Source organism: Paracoccidioides lutzii (genome assembly GCF_000150705.2).
Source record: "Paracoccidioides lutzii Pb01 unplaced genomic scaffold supercont2.1, whole genome shotgun sequence".
In the NCBI taxonomy this organism is placed as follows: Eukaryota; Fungi; Ascomycota; class Eurotiomycetes; order Onygenales; family Ajellomycetaceae; genus Paracoccidioides; species Paracoccidioides lutzii.
Genome location: NW_015440947.1, coordinates 2,056,455 through 2,072,155, shown reverse-complemented (window position 1 = coordinate 2,072,155; position 15,701 = coordinate 2,056,455). Strand labels below are relative to the sequence as shown.

General features: G+C 46.0%; 6 protein-coding genes across 6 annotated transcripts in view; 3 read left to right on the top strand and 3 right to left on the bottom strand.

Moving 5' to 3' along the window:
• Window positions 1-857: 857 nt before the first annotated feature.
• On the top strand, window positions 858-3,938 carry PAAG_00594 (elongation factor 2; the record flags this gene model as incomplete). Its single annotated transcript, XM_015844070.1, has 6 exons — window positions 858-865; window positions 1,062-1,077; window positions 1,170-1,227; window positions 1,315-1,970; window positions 2,026-3,801; window positions 3,921-3,938. 6 exons carry the CDS (start codon window positions 858-860, stop codon window positions 3,936-3,938), a joined length of 2,532 nt encoding a protein of 843 aa, XP_015700405.1.
• A 1,310-nt stretch (window positions 3,939-5,248) lies between these two features.
• PAAG_00593 (CCCH zinc finger and RRM domain-containing protein) lies at window positions 5,249-8,146 on the top strand (the record flags this gene model as incomplete). The annotated part of the gene is made up of 4 exons (XM_015844069.1): window positions 5,249-5,313; window positions 5,410-5,528; window positions 5,635-7,601; window positions 7,754-8,146. The coding sequence occupies 4 exons, from the start codon at window positions 5,249-5,251 to the stop codon at window positions 8,144-8,146; spliced, it is 2,544 nt and encodes an 847-aa protein (XP_015700404.1).
• A 1,002-nt stretch (window positions 8,147-9,148) lies between these two features.
• Window positions 9,149-10,585, top strand: PAAG_00592 (NAD-dependent epimerase/dehydratase; the record flags this gene model as incomplete). The annotated part of the gene is made up of 5 exons (XM_002798007.1): window positions 9,149-9,281; window positions 9,599-9,764; window positions 9,850-9,977; window positions 10,053-10,236; window positions 10,342-10,585. 5 exons carry the CDS (start codon window positions 9,149-9,151, stop codon window positions 10,583-10,585), a joined length of 855 nt encoding a protein of 284 aa, XP_002798053.1.
• Window positions 10,586-11,540: 955 nt separating this feature from the next.
• PAAG_11134 (hypothetical protein) lies at window positions 11,541-13,204 on the bottom strand (the record flags this gene model as incomplete). The annotated part of the gene is made up of 2 exons (XM_015846835.1): window positions 11,541-12,665; window positions 12,737-13,204. The coding sequence occupies 2 exons, from the start codon at window positions 13,202-13,204 to the stop codon at window positions 11,541-11,543; spliced, it is 1,593 nt and encodes a 530-aa protein (XP_015703639.1).
• Window positions 13,205-14,301: 1,097 nt separating this feature from the next.
• PAAG_11133 (hypothetical protein) lies at window positions 14,302-14,598 on the bottom strand (the record flags this gene model as incomplete). Its single annotated transcript, XM_015846834.1, has 1 exon — window positions 14,302-14,598. The coding sequence occupies one exon, from the start codon at window positions 14,596-14,598 to the stop codon at window positions 14,302-14,304; it is 297 nt and encodes a 98-aa protein (XP_015703638.1).
• A 188-nt stretch (window positions 14,599-14,786) lies between these two features.
• PAAG_11132 (hypothetical protein) overlaps window positions 14,787-15,701 on the bottom strand; it is a gene marked incomplete at both ends in the record, with an annotated part of 3,678 nt that continues 2,763 nt past the window's right edge. Inside the window, one exon of the mRNA XM_015846833.1 lies at window positions 14,787-15,677. Coding sequence (XP_015703637.1) covers window positions 14,787-15,677 — 891 coding nt within the window. The remainder of the gene's footprint in view (window positions 15,678-15,701) is intronic.

Below are 15,701 nucleotides of genomic sequence, written 5' to 3'. Positions count from 1 at the left end.
ACTATATATAAATATAAAAAAAAAAAAAAAAAAAATAATATTATAAAGTTTTCTGCATTTTTTTTATAAATTATTAATATGATTATATATTGAGATAAATAATTTTAATAATTATAATTAATTATTTTAAATTAATTATTTATTTACTTGATATATTTAATAATTTAAAAATTATATTAATATATTTACTTTAATAGTTTATCTTATAATTAAACTATTTTTTATTTTTTTTATTTTTCAATGAATTTAATTCTTTGTATATAAAATATATAAAAGTTTTTTTTAATAGTATGTTTTTTTATATTAATTTATTTTATAATATAAAATTATTATTAATTATATTATTTAATTTTTATTTTTTATTTTTATTTAAATATTTAAATATAATTAAAAATATAAAATTCATTATTTTAAAATTAAAATTAATAGAAATGTTAATCGTCATTTAAGATAATTAATCTGATTTATGCCTAATCTTCTTTAATGTATATATGTATTTGGATGTGCCATGTCGCTCAAAGAGCGGGCCAAGGGCCTAGAAATCCGGAACAACGTTTCCCCGACAAATTTCGGCCCTTTCTTCACTTCCCTCGCTTCTCTTTACTTTTTCTCCCACCTCGCCCATTTCAATCACTTCTACTCCTTTCAACCCTCGACCTTCACAACTTCAGTGAGGCTGCAAATCCCCTATCTCCATCTCTTGTCCTCCGAATCCACTGCTCTATCTTATCAGCAGGTCGAGCTAGGCCTCGATTCTGTTTCCGTTTCTTCAAAGAAAAAAAGAAAGAGAAATTCCATTTTCTCTTATCGCACAACCCCGCCTCTAGGGCCGTTTTCCGCACAGTAAACCCGTCAGGATGGTTAAGTGAGTAGCAACCCAATCTACACAACTCCCAGAAATGCAATCATCTAGCTACCTCTATATCTGTCTTTGGAAATGCATCACTTCATTCTGGGTGTTTCTTGTGGCCCTTTTCCCCGCCTGGCTCTATTTTTTGTTCGCTGTAGTGAACATGAGCTTGCATTGGTTCTTCTTGTGCTGACAAATCTCTTTCCCACAGCTTTACCGTCGAGGAGGTACGTCTGCTGCGTCGCATCTGGCTATATATACGGTTCCTCTCTAGGCGCCGCTGCTGCCATTAATTGGAGGGGCTAATTATGGAACATAGATCCGTCAATTGATGGACCGTCCGGCCAACATCCGGAACATGTCCGTCATTGCTCACGGTATGCTTCGTCCTGATCGTGCGGAATTAACAGTATAAATTAAAAAAAAAAAAAAATTAAAAAAATCATGTCTAATGCAATTTGCAGTCGATCACGGTAAATCCACCTTGACCGACTCTTTGGTCCAGCGTGCCGGTATCATTTCCGCCGCAAAGGCTGGTGAGGCCCGTTTCACAGACACCCGTCAGGACGAACAGGACCGCTGTATCACCATCAAGTCAACGGCCATCTCCCTCTATGCTCATCTGCCCGACGAGGAAGATCTCAAGGATATCCCCCAGAAAGTGCAGGGTAACGAGTTTTTGATCAATTTGATCGATTCGCCAGGTCACGTCGACTTCTCATCTGAGGTCACTGCTGCTCTGCGTGTCACTGACGGAGCTCTCGTTGTCGTCGACTGTGTGTCCGGTGTCTGTGTTCAGACAGAGACGGTTCTCCGGCAAGCTCTTGGTGAGCGTATCAAGCCCGTCTGTATAATCAACAAGGTGGACCGTGCCCTGCTTGAATTGCAGGTTACCAAGGAAGACTTGTACCAGTCCTTCTCGAGGACTATCGAGTCCGTCAACGTCATCATCGCCACCTACTTCGACAAGGCTCTTGGTGATGTCCAGGTCTACCCTTACAAGGGAACTGTGGCCTTTGGTTCTGGTCTCCACGGCTGGGCTTTCACCGTCCGACAGTTTGCTGTCAAGTATGCCAAAAAATTCGGTGTTGACCGGAACAAAATGATGGAGCGTCTCTGGGTATGTAGCCTATATTGATTATCATTCTTGTCATTTTGTACTGACAAAATTACAGGGCGACAACTACTTCAACCCCAAGACTAAGAAATGGACCAAGAATGGTGAATACGAGGGCAAGCCTCTCGAGAGAGCTTTCAATCAGTTCATTCTTGACCCCATCTTCAAGATCTTCAATGCCATCACCCACTCCAAGACAGAGGAGATCAACGTCCTGCTCGAGAAACTTGAAATCAAGCTCACTGCTGAGGAGAAGGAGCAAGAAGGCAAGCCGCTGCTCAAGTCTGTGATGAAGAAGTTTTTGCCTGCCGCCGATGCCCTTATGGAAATGATGGTCCTCCATCTCCCATCTCCCGTCACTGCGCAGAAATACCGTGCTGAAACCCTTTACGAAGGTCCTCCCGATGACGAGGCCTGCATCGGTATCCGTGACTGTGACCCCAAGGCCCCCCTCATGTTGTACGTCTCCAAGATGGTACCGACCTCCGATAAGGGTCGTTTCTACGCTTTCGGGCGTGTTTTCGCCGGTACCGTCCGCTCCGGCCTCAAGGTCCGCATCCAGGGTCCCAATTACACCCCTGGTCGAAAGGAGGACCTGTACATTAAGGCCATCCAACGCACCATTCTTATGATGGGTCGTTTCATCGAACCCATCGAAGACGTGCCGGCTGGTAACATCCTCGGCTTGGTTGGTGTCGATCAGTTCCTGCTCAAGTCTGGTACCCTCACAACCTCTGAGACCGCCCACAACCTCAAGGTTATGAAGTTCTCTGTATCCCCCGTCGTCCAACGCTCAGTCGAAGTCAAGAACGCCAACGATCTTCCTAAACTTGTCGAAGGTCTCAAGCGTCTCTCCAAATCCGATCCTTGCGTCCTGACCTACATCTCCGAGTCCGGTGAGCACGTCGTCGCCGGTGCAGGAGAACTCCATCTGGAAATTTGTCTCAAGGATCTGGAGGAAGATCATGCTGGTGTCCCTCTCCGCGTCTCTGACCCTGTCGTCTCCTACCGTGAAACTGTTGGTGACAAGTCAAGCATAACTGCCCTGTCCAAATCCCCCAACAAGCATAACCGTCTCTACGTCACCGCTGAACCTCTCAATGAGGAAGTCTCCAAGGATATCGAGTCCGGCAAAATCGGACCTAGAGACGATTTCAAAGCCCGCGCTCGCATCCTCGCCGATGAGCACGGGTGGGATGTAACTGACGCACGCAAAATCTGGTGTTTCGGCCCCGACACCACCGGCGCTAACTTGCTTGTCGACCAAACCAAAGCAGTCCAATACCTGCATGAAATCAAAGACTCTGTTGTCTCCGGTTTCCAATGGGCAACACGCGAGGGTCCCATTGCAGAAGAACCCATGCGTTCTGTCCGCTTCAACATCCTCGATGTAACCCTGCACGCAGACGCCATCCATCGTGGCGGTGGACAAATCATTCCCACAGCCCGCCGCGTGTTGTACGCAGCAACCCTCCTCGCAGATCCAGGAATCCTCGAACCAGTCTTCTTGGTCGAAATTCAAGTCCCCGAGCAGGCGATGGGTGGTATCTACGGTGTTCTCACCCGGCGACGTGGACATGTATTTGCTGAAGAGCAGCGTCCCGGCACACCGTTGTTCAATGTCAAGGCTTACTTGCCTGTTAACGAGTCATTCGGTTTCACAGCTGACCTTCGTGGGGCAACTGGTGGACAGGCATTCCCGCAGTCTGTATTTGATCATTGGCAGATTTTGCCAGGTGGTTCGCCGTTGGATGTGACTACGAGACCCGGACAAGTCGTTACGGAGATGCGGAAGCGGAAGGGTATTAAGGAGGTTGTTCCAGGTGTAGACAATGTGAGTTTTCCTCTCTATCCATTATCATTTATTCCCTCTCTCACCTTCCCCCTCCCCCTATTTTCCGTCTGCGACTATGCTTCAACATTGGCTAACTCTCTTTCTTTCCTTTGATACAGTATTACGATAAGTTGTAAGGGAGGAATCAGGGAGTTTTCTCTCTTTTCTTTTAAGACTCCTGGGCCAAAATGGAAAAGAATATAAAAACATATCCGGAAAAGTCCCAAGCGAACTCCCACGTTTTTCCCTTTGCTTTTCTTTAATTACCATATTCCTTGGCCATTCCCTCTGTGGCTATTGTGTTTCTTTTTCCTTAATGTAACGAGTTTGATGATTTTTTTCCCCACCTTTGCTTTTTCTTTTCTTTGCGTGAAAACTAAAAGTAAATAAAAACTATCAATTGAATATAAAAATGATTTCCCCCAAAACATTAATCGTTCTAAATTGGCCGTGAAGTAGCTAGATAGAGAAAGGTCTGAATAAATAGTTTTATCCAATATTTCATCATTCAAGATCCCAGCTCTCTCTTTGCATGTCTAGCGCTTCATGGTGATGATGTTATGGGCAGTTTCCGTCACCATGCCCACAATGACTAATCACGCACGTGATCATCTAGAAATCGAAGCTATGACAAATTTTAAACTTTTGTCCTGCTTCCTTTTTTGCGCCGAACCCAACTACAACATCACCAAGTGAAGCATCCCATCTCAATCTCGTCTCTCAGCCACTCCGGGGTTCTCGCAGCAGATATCGGAGCACCCGTTGACGGGATAATACAAGTAACTCCCGCTCCGATTTTCATTCGATTCCTTCCACAATGCAAACCTCCGTCATACAGTTACTCGTCTAAACATACACCTATTATTCCCTCTGGGACCCCTTTCCCTTGTTTAGACTGAACTGGTTCCGTTAAAGCCGCTTTGAGGACACATACGGGTCTGTTGCCAATTGGTAAATAGCAAAAGCCTTTTACCGTCTACACGAACGTCAGCCCGGTCCAAAGAACTAGCATATCTAGACGAAGCGGGAGTACCTTTTTCCACCGGTCCATTCCGCTTCATTGTACTAAATACCTGAACGCTTGTCGCTGACAGCCTTTTAGTTTGTACTTCTCTTCTTGCCATTCACTGCTGGAGTTGGTTGGCGAATCCTGTCATCGAGAAGTGAGGAAAAGTCAGCTCATACAAGGCAATCGTTCCTTATAGTGCTTCACGCAAAGGGGAGAGGGGACTGAGAAAGAATTTAAGATCATTGCGAAAGTTGTGTGTGAAGAGAGAAAAAGTCTTCTCAGACAGACATCTTTTAAATTCTGCCGTGTGACATATCATATATCTCGATTTAACGACACATACTGCCGTCATTCCACATACTCCATCCATCTCCCTTCTATTTCACCTGCTCTTTCTAAGAATAGCAAGCACCCAGAAAGAGAGTATCCATTTTAGCGATGCAGTTTACGGAGAAGCAGGCAGCTGAGGTTAAGGGGTGGGTTGTTAAAAGGTTGGAGGATATGTATGTTCCTGTCCTTTTTTTGTTTGCCAGTTTTCCTTCATCCTCTCTGGTTTAAAAAATCGACCCATGCTAACTGAAGTGCGCCGCTTGAGACAGATCCGATGCAGATTCAGACGTGTTGGCGGATTATGTATTAGCCCTGATCCGCTCTGATGCCCCCGATGAGGATATCCGGAAGGCCTCCGTGGAGAATCTAGAGGACTTTTTAAAAGAGAGTTAGTTTAGGCCCCATTTTGTTTATTTTACCAGTTTTCGCACCTGCGTATAGAGAAAACTTTTAGGAGTAGGAGTTATTTTAACCTGGAATTTTCCGACATTCAGATACCACCAGCTTCGTCGATGAGATCTTCGCGAAATACAACCCAAAAACGTATCAACCAGTTCTTCCAACTCCTGTGGAACCAACCCCGCACACCCCAACGCCTGTTGCACAACAAATATTACCACAATCCATTCCATTCCAACAACAAACAAATGCCCCGGAAAAGGGGATTCCATCCGGTCACGGCCAGTCCATGAACCGAAGTCCGCCAAATAGAAGCTGTAGTTTTGAAGCCGGCTGCGCAACATCGAACTTCAACCGAAAACGCGCTTTCAATGAAGGACCTCAGGCAGGCGAAGAACAGGACTCCCATTATAACCGCGCTGATCGACCGTTTAAATCCTTGAGGGGTCGCCGGGGTGGGAGAGGGGACAATAGAATGGTTGCAACCGGCAGCAATATTAACCCTAACAGTCATAATAATATTCATGCACGACTTCCCGGTATCGGGGGTCATTTGAATCCCAACCAGCAACAACAGCAACAGCATGGCGGGTTTCAGCGAATGCCTCCTGTTCCCGGCCCACCTCATCCCTCTCCTCCGACCAGCTTCCCTCCTTTCAATCCTAATGATCCTATCGCGACTATGATAGCCTTGCAGGCGATGGGATTCCCTCAGATACCTGGGATGCCACCACTTCCTCAAATAGCCACCCCAACCGCGGCACCTGGTCCTGGTCCAAACAGGCCACCACGAGTCGCTGCCTCGCCGCCGGCTAGTATCCCACGCAGGTGCCGAGATTATGACACGCAGGGTTTCTGTGTTTTAGGAAGCACGTGTCCATTTCAGCATGGAACAGATCATTTAGTAGCGCCTGCGAGGGATGATGAATATGACCCTACAAAGTCAAATATTGTTCTGGATAGACCGCGCAGTTCAAACGCCACGAACGGCCACGGCTCCGCAGGGCTTTCACGTGGAAGTGAGCGGGGACGAGGCCGCGGACGTGGAAGGAGTGATAGAGGGGGGGTTAGCAATAATCCCCGACGGAACCGGGCAGACTTTTCGCAGGCTGGGCCCAATGATGATAGGTCAATTACTACGATCGTTGTCGAGCAGATACCAGAGGATAAATTTGACGAGAAGATTGTACGCGATTTCTTTTCTGAGTTTGGCAACATTGTCGAGGTCGCGATGCAGCCGTACAGACATCTGGCCCTGGTGAAGTATGACACGTGGGCCGCAGCACGACGCGCCTGGGCCAGTCCGAAGGTTATATTCGACAACCGCTTTGTCAAGGTTTATTGGTACAAGCAACCGATTGCCCATGGAGCTGAGACCAATGGCACTGGAACTTCTCATCATCCATTTTCGCAGTCACCGGCAGGAAACAAGCCAGATGTGAAGCCCTTTGACCAAGAGGAGTTCGAAAGGCAGCAAGCTGAAGCGCAAAGGCAGCACGAGGAAAAGATGCGGAAACGGAAGGAGACAGAAGAAACGCGGCTAGCGCTGGAGAAGCAGAAGGAAAATCTATTGAAAAGGCAACAGGAAGAGAAGGCAAAACTGCTACATCGTCTTGGCGCGCAGCAGCAGCAGCATGATGCCACCGCCACCACCAGTGGCCGGAATGGCACGGCGCATCGTTCTGGTGACTCAGAGATGGGGCAAACGACCTCACCATCCCCTGCTGATGAAAATGTTAGCGAACAGACGAAGTTGTTGCGCGAGCAGCTTGCTGCACTTGAGGCAGAGGCTAAAAGTCTAGGACTTGATCCTTCCTCGCCGGATTCGCGATACCCATCACGCGGCCGTGGGAGAGGGTGGCGCGGTGGAGGTTATCGCGGCGGTCGGGGTGCTTATGACGCTGCTTTTGCCAGTTTCCGTGGAGGATATCGGGGGATGGCTGCTGGGCCGCCACGAGGTCGGGGTGGGGTGCTGAGGCTTGATAATCGCCCGAAACGCGTTGCTGTGTCTGGTGTTGAGTTTAGTCCAGAGAGAGATGAGGCGTTGAGGCAGTTTCTTTTGGTATGTATTTCACTTTCCCCCCTTCCTTTGTCTTTTAGGTGGCTTGTTCGAATACCCGGGCTTCCTAGTTTCAAGGACAAACTCTTGGTAGTTCGTGTATACGAAAATTTCATTTAGAGGAAAAACTACTAATACCACTATCCTCGACACAGGGAGTTGGTGAATACGAAAGCATCGAGCCAAACCCAGACCAACCAGACTCGCAAATCATTTCTTTCAAAGACCGGTACGTGGCAGAGAAACTGATGTACGGTCCCAGCGAAATACCGTCAGTAGGCAAAGTAGAATTCACCTGGGTTGCCAACAACTCCATTTCGTCAAGGAGCACACGAGCCGGTTCTGTCTCTGCCTCTGCATCCTCTGCACAGCAACACCAGCAACAGCAGCATCAGCAACAAGCGGAGAAAGGAGGAGATGTGGATGCAGTCATGGGAAATGGGGGGCATCACAATGAAACTGATCCGATGCTGCGGAAGGACGCTGGCGGCGCTCATGAGGTTGATTATGATGTTGCGGAGATGGATGATGCTTGGGAGGTTGAGTGAGTTGAGTCTCCAAATGAAACTGTGTTGGGTTTTCGTTCACCATTTTTTATTTTTGTTTTTATTTATTATTGATTGCTCAATGGATGAGGGATCCCTTCCCCCTTTTTTTCAAGAAGTATCTATTCTACGTGAGGTTTTTGTTTTAGATGCACATGTCATTGATCTTTTTTATTGTATTTTTTTAATCCATGGCTTCTGAGGGAGGAAAATGTGTGGGGGATTATATTAGTTCGTTTTGTTTTCTATTTGTGTGCGATTCTAGTAATTAATATATGTCTCCTCTATTTCCCTTCCCTTATTCGGGACGCTATTGTCATGTAAATTAGTTTGATCTGATGCTGATGCGATTGCTCATTGTTCATTGCTCATTGCAATTGGTTGGGATTTTCCATGAATTGATAACTACATTTTTCTCTGTTCTCTCGGTCCTCAACAGCAGTTGTCATTGATGTTGGTATGCGGAAGCGTAACGCCGTGCTGGAAATTGTTAACTCATTCAGGATATGGAAACACCAGCGGTGAACCGTTGAGTAATATATCTATCGAATATATTCCACCTGAACTAACCGTGTAAAATCATTCAGCCGATGAAGAGTCATCTCTGCTTCATTTCGTCATATACACATTCCATACTATCACCCATTCCTATGAAAATCACCTTGGCCCTCTACCCTCTCCCGCCAGTCCCACTTATGAGTTTCGTGCAGCTGCGTAAGCACTTAACTACCTCGTTACCCCTCATGCTCAGTGGGCGCCGAGCTCTCGGCCCTAAGTAATGGGGGGAAGGGCGGGGAGGCTTCCTCACTTACAAATACGATTCTTTTGTCTAGTATATTATCCTGTATATTATTGTGCTCTTTAGGAACCGATAGATGAATAGGTGCAATTGTCCCATCCTCTAAGGACATTTGGAGAACTGCCTCATTTCCTTTTACAGACGGCACCTATCAAAACCTGTATGCAAAAAATACAGGCCTCACAAACAAACGATAAGATTCAAATATGACTGGACGTCTCGAAGACAAAGTTGCCGTTATCACGGGGAGTTCAAGTGGCATTGGGAGGAGCATTGCACTGAATTATGCAGCTGAGGGAGCATATGTTGTATGTTCGGATATTGACCCTGTGCCCAAAGGTATGTAATTTGACATGATTTTCTACGTTGAGCAATATGATCTTTGTTTGATTATATATTTAATTTCCTCTTTATTTTAATTGAAAGAACTGTATTACTGGGAGTGTCTGCCATCCTTGCTCAACTGTCTATGTCCTCTACTTGGGTAAACCATTATCATGTTAAGGATTGATCAGTGGGCATGTAGAAAATTAGTTAACCAACTATCATGTCCTCCATATATACCTTTTTCAAACATTTCTTTGTTTGAAACCACTAAAAGCTGCAATACTGAAGCATTGCGCGCTGGTCATACCCCCCACTTACATTTGATATAGGCGACGCTGGCAAACCAACCCACGAGACAATCAATGAGACACATCATGTCGCTGCTGGAGGGAAATCTGAAACCCGGGCCATATTTGTCAAGGCAGATGCTTCCGTTTCTGATGACTTGGAGAATCTAGTTAAGGAGTGCGTGAAGGCGTTTGGAAGATTGGATATGTATGGCACCCCATATCTCGACAAAGCATTCCCACAACCCTAGAGAATATCATCTAACAAAGTGAACGAATTCGTATAATCATAGAATGGTCAACAACGCCGGAATAAGTCCCATAGGCCTCCAACCTCCTGGTGCCCGTATCCACGAAACCCCAGAGGCATCTTGGGATAAGATCATGGGTCTTAATGGGAAGGGAATCTGGCTTGGTTGTAGTAAGCTAAATATACATCGACAAAATTATCTTTCATCGTACATACATATGCAAATCTAAAATCCCATTAAAAAAGAGTTTGCTGCAGCGCAAATGCTCTCCCAAGACCCGCACTCAAGCGGTGATAGAGGCTGGATTATCAATATGACATCTGTCCTCGGAACCGTCGGTTCACCAGGCTCAAGCACATATACAGCATCTAAACATGCCGTGATTGGTATCACAAAGAGTATAGCGTTGGAGTATGGAAAGGACAGGATGTGAGTCTTTTTCATTATTTCCGTTCTCTTGGTTTTCAACAATCACATCATCACTCCCTCCCCCTTCCCCAAAGAATCCCTCCTTTACAACATGTTTCTATATAGTCACGTAAACGCCATCGCCCCCGGCTTTGTCGAGACTCCTCTACTTGCGCCCTTCGCAAATGAGAACAGTGAGGACCCGCATCTGAAAGCAGTCCACTCCATGCTGGTTTCTCTGCATCCATTCGATTCGAGGCTGGGTAAAGCGGAAGAAATCGCGGGTGCAGCAGTGTTTTTGGCTTCCAAGGATGCTGCATGGGTGACCGGAGCTACGTTGCAGGTTGATGGAGGATATGTGGCGCATTGAGCGGAGCTAGAAGTCCAGAATAGGGGTAAAGTTTTGTGTGTGGTGTTTTTTTGATTTAGGTAATGAGGTAGGGTGAGAGCGTGGCAATTCAGATGAACGATGATGAAACTAGTTCATATGATGTAACTAGTTATAGAAATGAATGATATCTTAGTAAATTTTTGTGGAATAAAGGGAAACACACATCATCTGAAATGAAAACGCAATGCTGTATTGAAAGAGGTTCATGAAAATTGAAAATGAAGAACATAGGAACTTTACCCGCCACTTTTATTACAAAAATATTATGAGAAATCTGTCACACATAAATATATGTGTTCTCAAGGCACTAAAAACCTGTTCAGAAGAGAAGAGAATGAGAAAAAGGAAATTAAGTCATCAATAAACAATATACAGTACAATAATGCATGCATGCATAACAATACAATTGAAATAACCAAGAGAAATTCCATTCGTTCAGTTCCGTCATATCGCATGATGTCGAGTCAACATGATCGCCGGAAACCAATGTATGCCATATCAGAGCCCCGGTGTGGGGTACAAAAACTGAAGAGAAAGCAAGTTTCAAAAGAGAAAAGCACTCGAGCTGAACAGCTCTATAAGTCCTCCATCAATGACCCAAGTGAATGCATCTAGGAAAGAGACTCGGGGACTTTTGGCAGCATGTCATCAACGGAACTCCCAAGGGAGGCCACGATGACTAAAGAGCAAACCTAGAGAAATTAGAATGTATGCACGGTCCGTTGCTAAGACATGTTCAACAGAAACATTAAGTGCAGTTCGATACCAAAATAGCTAAGACGCAGGTTGTCCGCCTTCCTCCTTTTACACTCCACCACATTTGAACATGAAATTGCGTTGAAGTAATGCATGCAAAGAGCATAAAAATGCTAACAAAAAAACACGCACACTTCTTCAACGGGCCATTGCCAGGAATGAAATAAGCAATACGAACCTAGCCGCTCCTGTTTGGCCGCATTGCCTCTCCTCTATCATTGTGGCTCATGAAACGCGTAAGCCAAGAACCTTCCGATTCACTGTCGCTATCTCCTAGTTCATCCAGCATACGATCAATCGCGTCACCAGCTTCATGTTCTCGTAGACCATTACTTCCATCTCTGAGATACGCATCATTCGACCAATTGCTTATATCATCAGCAAAACTAACCTTCCTGGGAGGTCGAGTGGAATTGCAGGTGTTATGAAGACGTATTCCCAGACCCAAACGGCCTCCAACGGATGATGACTGTTGAGGTGCGGGCCTGGGTAGGGGAGGGAGAGGAAGGGTAAGATGTGTGTTGCTATAATCACTCTGTTGTGCGTTCTGAGAGCTCGGATGATATCCTGAGTTTTCGGGGCTTGACATGAAAAGTAACGTTTCAATGGCATCCTTTTCCATCAGGGCATTTTGGGATGGCGTTCTAAGCTTTGGAACCGGCATTGTGGTCGTGTCGTTATCTGGAGTCGCAGACTGGAGAGATAATTGAGGTTGGGATTGGGGCGAATTATCGAGGATGGCTACAGTTGAATTGGTTGTTTGGGTAGATGAGGCAGAATGTCCCCTAACAGTGAATGTCATTTTTTGATAATTGTTTTGGTTTGGACGGCCATTTTGTATAAGAGAGTCATTGGGGTTTGGACGCCGCCGTGTCGCACTACCGTTTCCCGATATAATATCCGCAGGCGGTGCAAGTTTTGGTGGGTTTGCATTTGTAAAGGCAGCTGCCGGGGGAAGAGGTGGTATCCTAGGGTTTCCATCCGGTGAGAAGATTTGGTTATGATTTGGGGTTAAGCTCATTGGGGTTGTAGATAGTAAATCATCAGCGGAATCGGGATTTCGAAGCTTTGACAACCCGTCAGTCGCTGATGTGCTACTGATACTATGTCGAGCGCGTGAATGTTTAGGTCTCATAGGATAACTGGAGGAACCTTTGAATCCCAAAGGCAAAGGAGACTGCGAGGTAGATGAGTAACCTAGCCCTGGTAGAACCGTGTGTTCTTCCTCCAGGGTACGGATTGGCCACTCTTTCTGTACTTTCGCAGCTGCATAGGATAAACGTGCACGAAGCTGGGCAGACAACTAGAGAATATCACGAGTTAGCATAAAACGTATACATGTTGGCTAATATGTTCTACAGATCGAGCAACTACCTCCATAATCCTGCTTCCAGTTAAATCAATGCTCATTGTTCTAGAACGGCGAGTTGCAGTAACTGGCTTTAGGCTTTGGAAAGGCCCCGGAAAAACATTCGACTTCATCTCCCCGTTAGCCGTCCTTTTTTGCCCTTGTGGAATCTCAGTTGGCATATTCACCCTCGATGAACTTTCATTCAGGGCGTTTGCAACCGTTGTTTTGGACAGGTTGGTCGAGGGCAACGATCCTAGATCAACACTTCGGGAATGCGCATGAGCATATGGTGATTTCGCTAAGGAGTGTGATAATGGGAAAGGCGGATAGTCGTGGTTTGAAAGTCCAGATAATGGAGTCGATGAGGTGATATTTGGGCCCATCGCACCAGTCAACGAGGATTGTGTGAGGGTGCTGGAGGAAGTTTGAAGGTGAGGTAAAGCACCGTTGCTCACCACAGAAAACGGAGAAATTGGTTTGCTGTTATTCATTGCATGGAAGTCAGAAGTGTAACCTGGATTGGTCAAGTGTTGTCGCGGAAAGTTGAGAAAAGTCGATTTTATTTACTGGGACTGCTGTTAGGGGTGCTGTTTAGGGGGAGATTCGTGTACGGGATGAGAAGAAGCTGGAGACTGCGCAGATTGTTGCCTTGGGCACATTCCTTTAAAACACCAGGTGGTCCGAATATTTATTATCTTGACGTCAGCGCGTGCGGAGGGAGGGGGGATGGGATAGCACAAAAGAGATGGAAGAAAATGCAGCGCACGCGGATAGGCGGGGAGGATGATTGTTGTAAGTGGGCAACCTGAGAATAGTTAGAAGGTGGAGCTGTCTGGCGAAAATATTTCAAAAAACAACGGCTTGCTGTTGAGAAAGAAAACCTGACACCAACCAGGATATGTGGGCCCTTCACGCCCTATCTGAAAAAACTTGCTGTGGCTATCCGCATCAGGTCAAGTTGAGGGCCCCTTGTTGGAGAGATGAAAAGCTAATGGGGCGGTAAGCGTAGCGACCTCCTAGTAGTAGCCTGTGTGGTGGTATCGTTGGCGATATGCGCCATGATTCTAGCAACGATATCGCCCCAAACAATGTTGTCAACTTATCCAGAACCTGTCACTCTGCGTTGAAATGTGCTTTTCACACCAATATCGCTGTCGCGGTCGTAGGAATTCGAGGGATGTGGTCAAGACTTTCCTGATCGAGACGCGACGCGGCGCGGTCATGTGCGCTAATTACACGTGATATAGGCGCGGCCACGTGGGTTAAAATCCATGGATCTATCATTAGGTTCCAAGATGACATGACTACAGTAGATATGATGTAAGAAGTTGGAAAGGGACATTGCAAATAAATTAACTAGAAAATATAGATTGGGCCATAGAGTATATGCGTATATCTAAACTGATTCAAGAAAGTAAACTACTATACAATGCTGTTATCCCAACCGCAACAATTCCGCCTCCAAAAACACTGAACTAACCCTGCTGAAACACCACGTAAAAAACGCCTCAAAAACATTATTTTTGGTGGTGAAACTAGCAGCAGAGTCTATTCAAGGTATTCAAGGTAATTGACAGGAACAAAACAATCATCTTCTTTTCTTCCCACCTCGGTCACCTTCCTGGCCATCATTCTTCCGCTTCTTCCCTTCCCGCTGCCAATATTCGTCGCGCTCCCGCTTCTCCCGTCCCTGCTTCTTCTCAGCATTCTCCGCTATCTTGGCGCGATAAACCTTCCTCCGCTTCTCCTGCGCAGCTTGACGCTTCGCCACCTTCTCATTCCTCATGGTAGTAAGCTTCTGCAATAGATCCCGCGCTTTCTTTTCTTCGCCTCCCAAAACCACAGCCCGCTTTTGGAGATAAGACTGGCTTTGACGGGGTCTCATTTTTGTAATTTGAGACTTGAATGGAAGCTCCGAAGCCAGTTGGCGAGGGACACGAAGAGGATTAAAGTGTCGTGCTGGGCGCTCAATGGGTTTGTATGCAGAATCCTTTTCAAGGGGAGTGGGAATGTTTTGATCACGACGAAACTTCTCCCGTTAAACGCATGCCTTTCCAGCCATGCTCATTCTCTTCATCCAAGAGGTTGGTGACTGGGGTTGTAGTATCGGTGTGGCTTGATAGGGTACCAAGCACGGAGGAACACAATGTCACTCATGAGGATTTTGTCCTCAAATGTAGCACGGAAGTGTCCCTCTGGACGACTCAAAGCCCGTTTAATTTGACCCCGAATTCCAGAAACGGTTCGAATGCTCGCGCCTTCGAACTTCGCAATTTCGATAGCAGAAGTGAACATGTCCTTTATAAAAGCAGTGTTTCGGAAGATCTTGTATGGATATCCCGTTAGTTTGAGTTTCTTAACAATTTCCGTAGTTTCATCTACGTTCAACACGACACCAGTAGCTGCTATTCGGAACCCTGGGTTTTTATTGGAGAACGATTGAACACAGCAAAAGCCAGTGTTGGGAGCCACAAGCGGACCGTAAAAAGTGCCAAAACAATGCATATGTTCAGGAGTATATTTTAACATGCGATTGCGTGTTCGGGAATCGGAGATGCTGTAAACGGGTGTAGTTTGAAATCGACGCCAGCCAAGTGAGAATATGAGAGGATCGTTGGTTTTCAGAATTTTCTTGTGCCATCTATGTCTTTTGATCCTGACCTGGACATATCCAAATCGATCTTCAGTCGGTGCAAGGCCTCCAACAATAACAGGGAAACGAGGGTTAAATCGCGTTGAGAACTCGCAAGGAACATTTTCAAGAACAATTCTGGCATACGTCCCAGCTTTGTATCCTTCAGCTCTGGCTCTGGAGAGTGCGTCGAGAAAATCGAATTCTGCTCGGTTGATGTCAAGTTGCTTTTGGAGCTTTGCCTTTTGTGCTTCGTACCAATCATCCTCTCCAAATCGCCCTTCGTCTTGTCTGTCTCCGCCATCTTTAGCATTCGCGAAACCTTCGCGATCCTCTTCCTCGAAACGAAGTTTGAG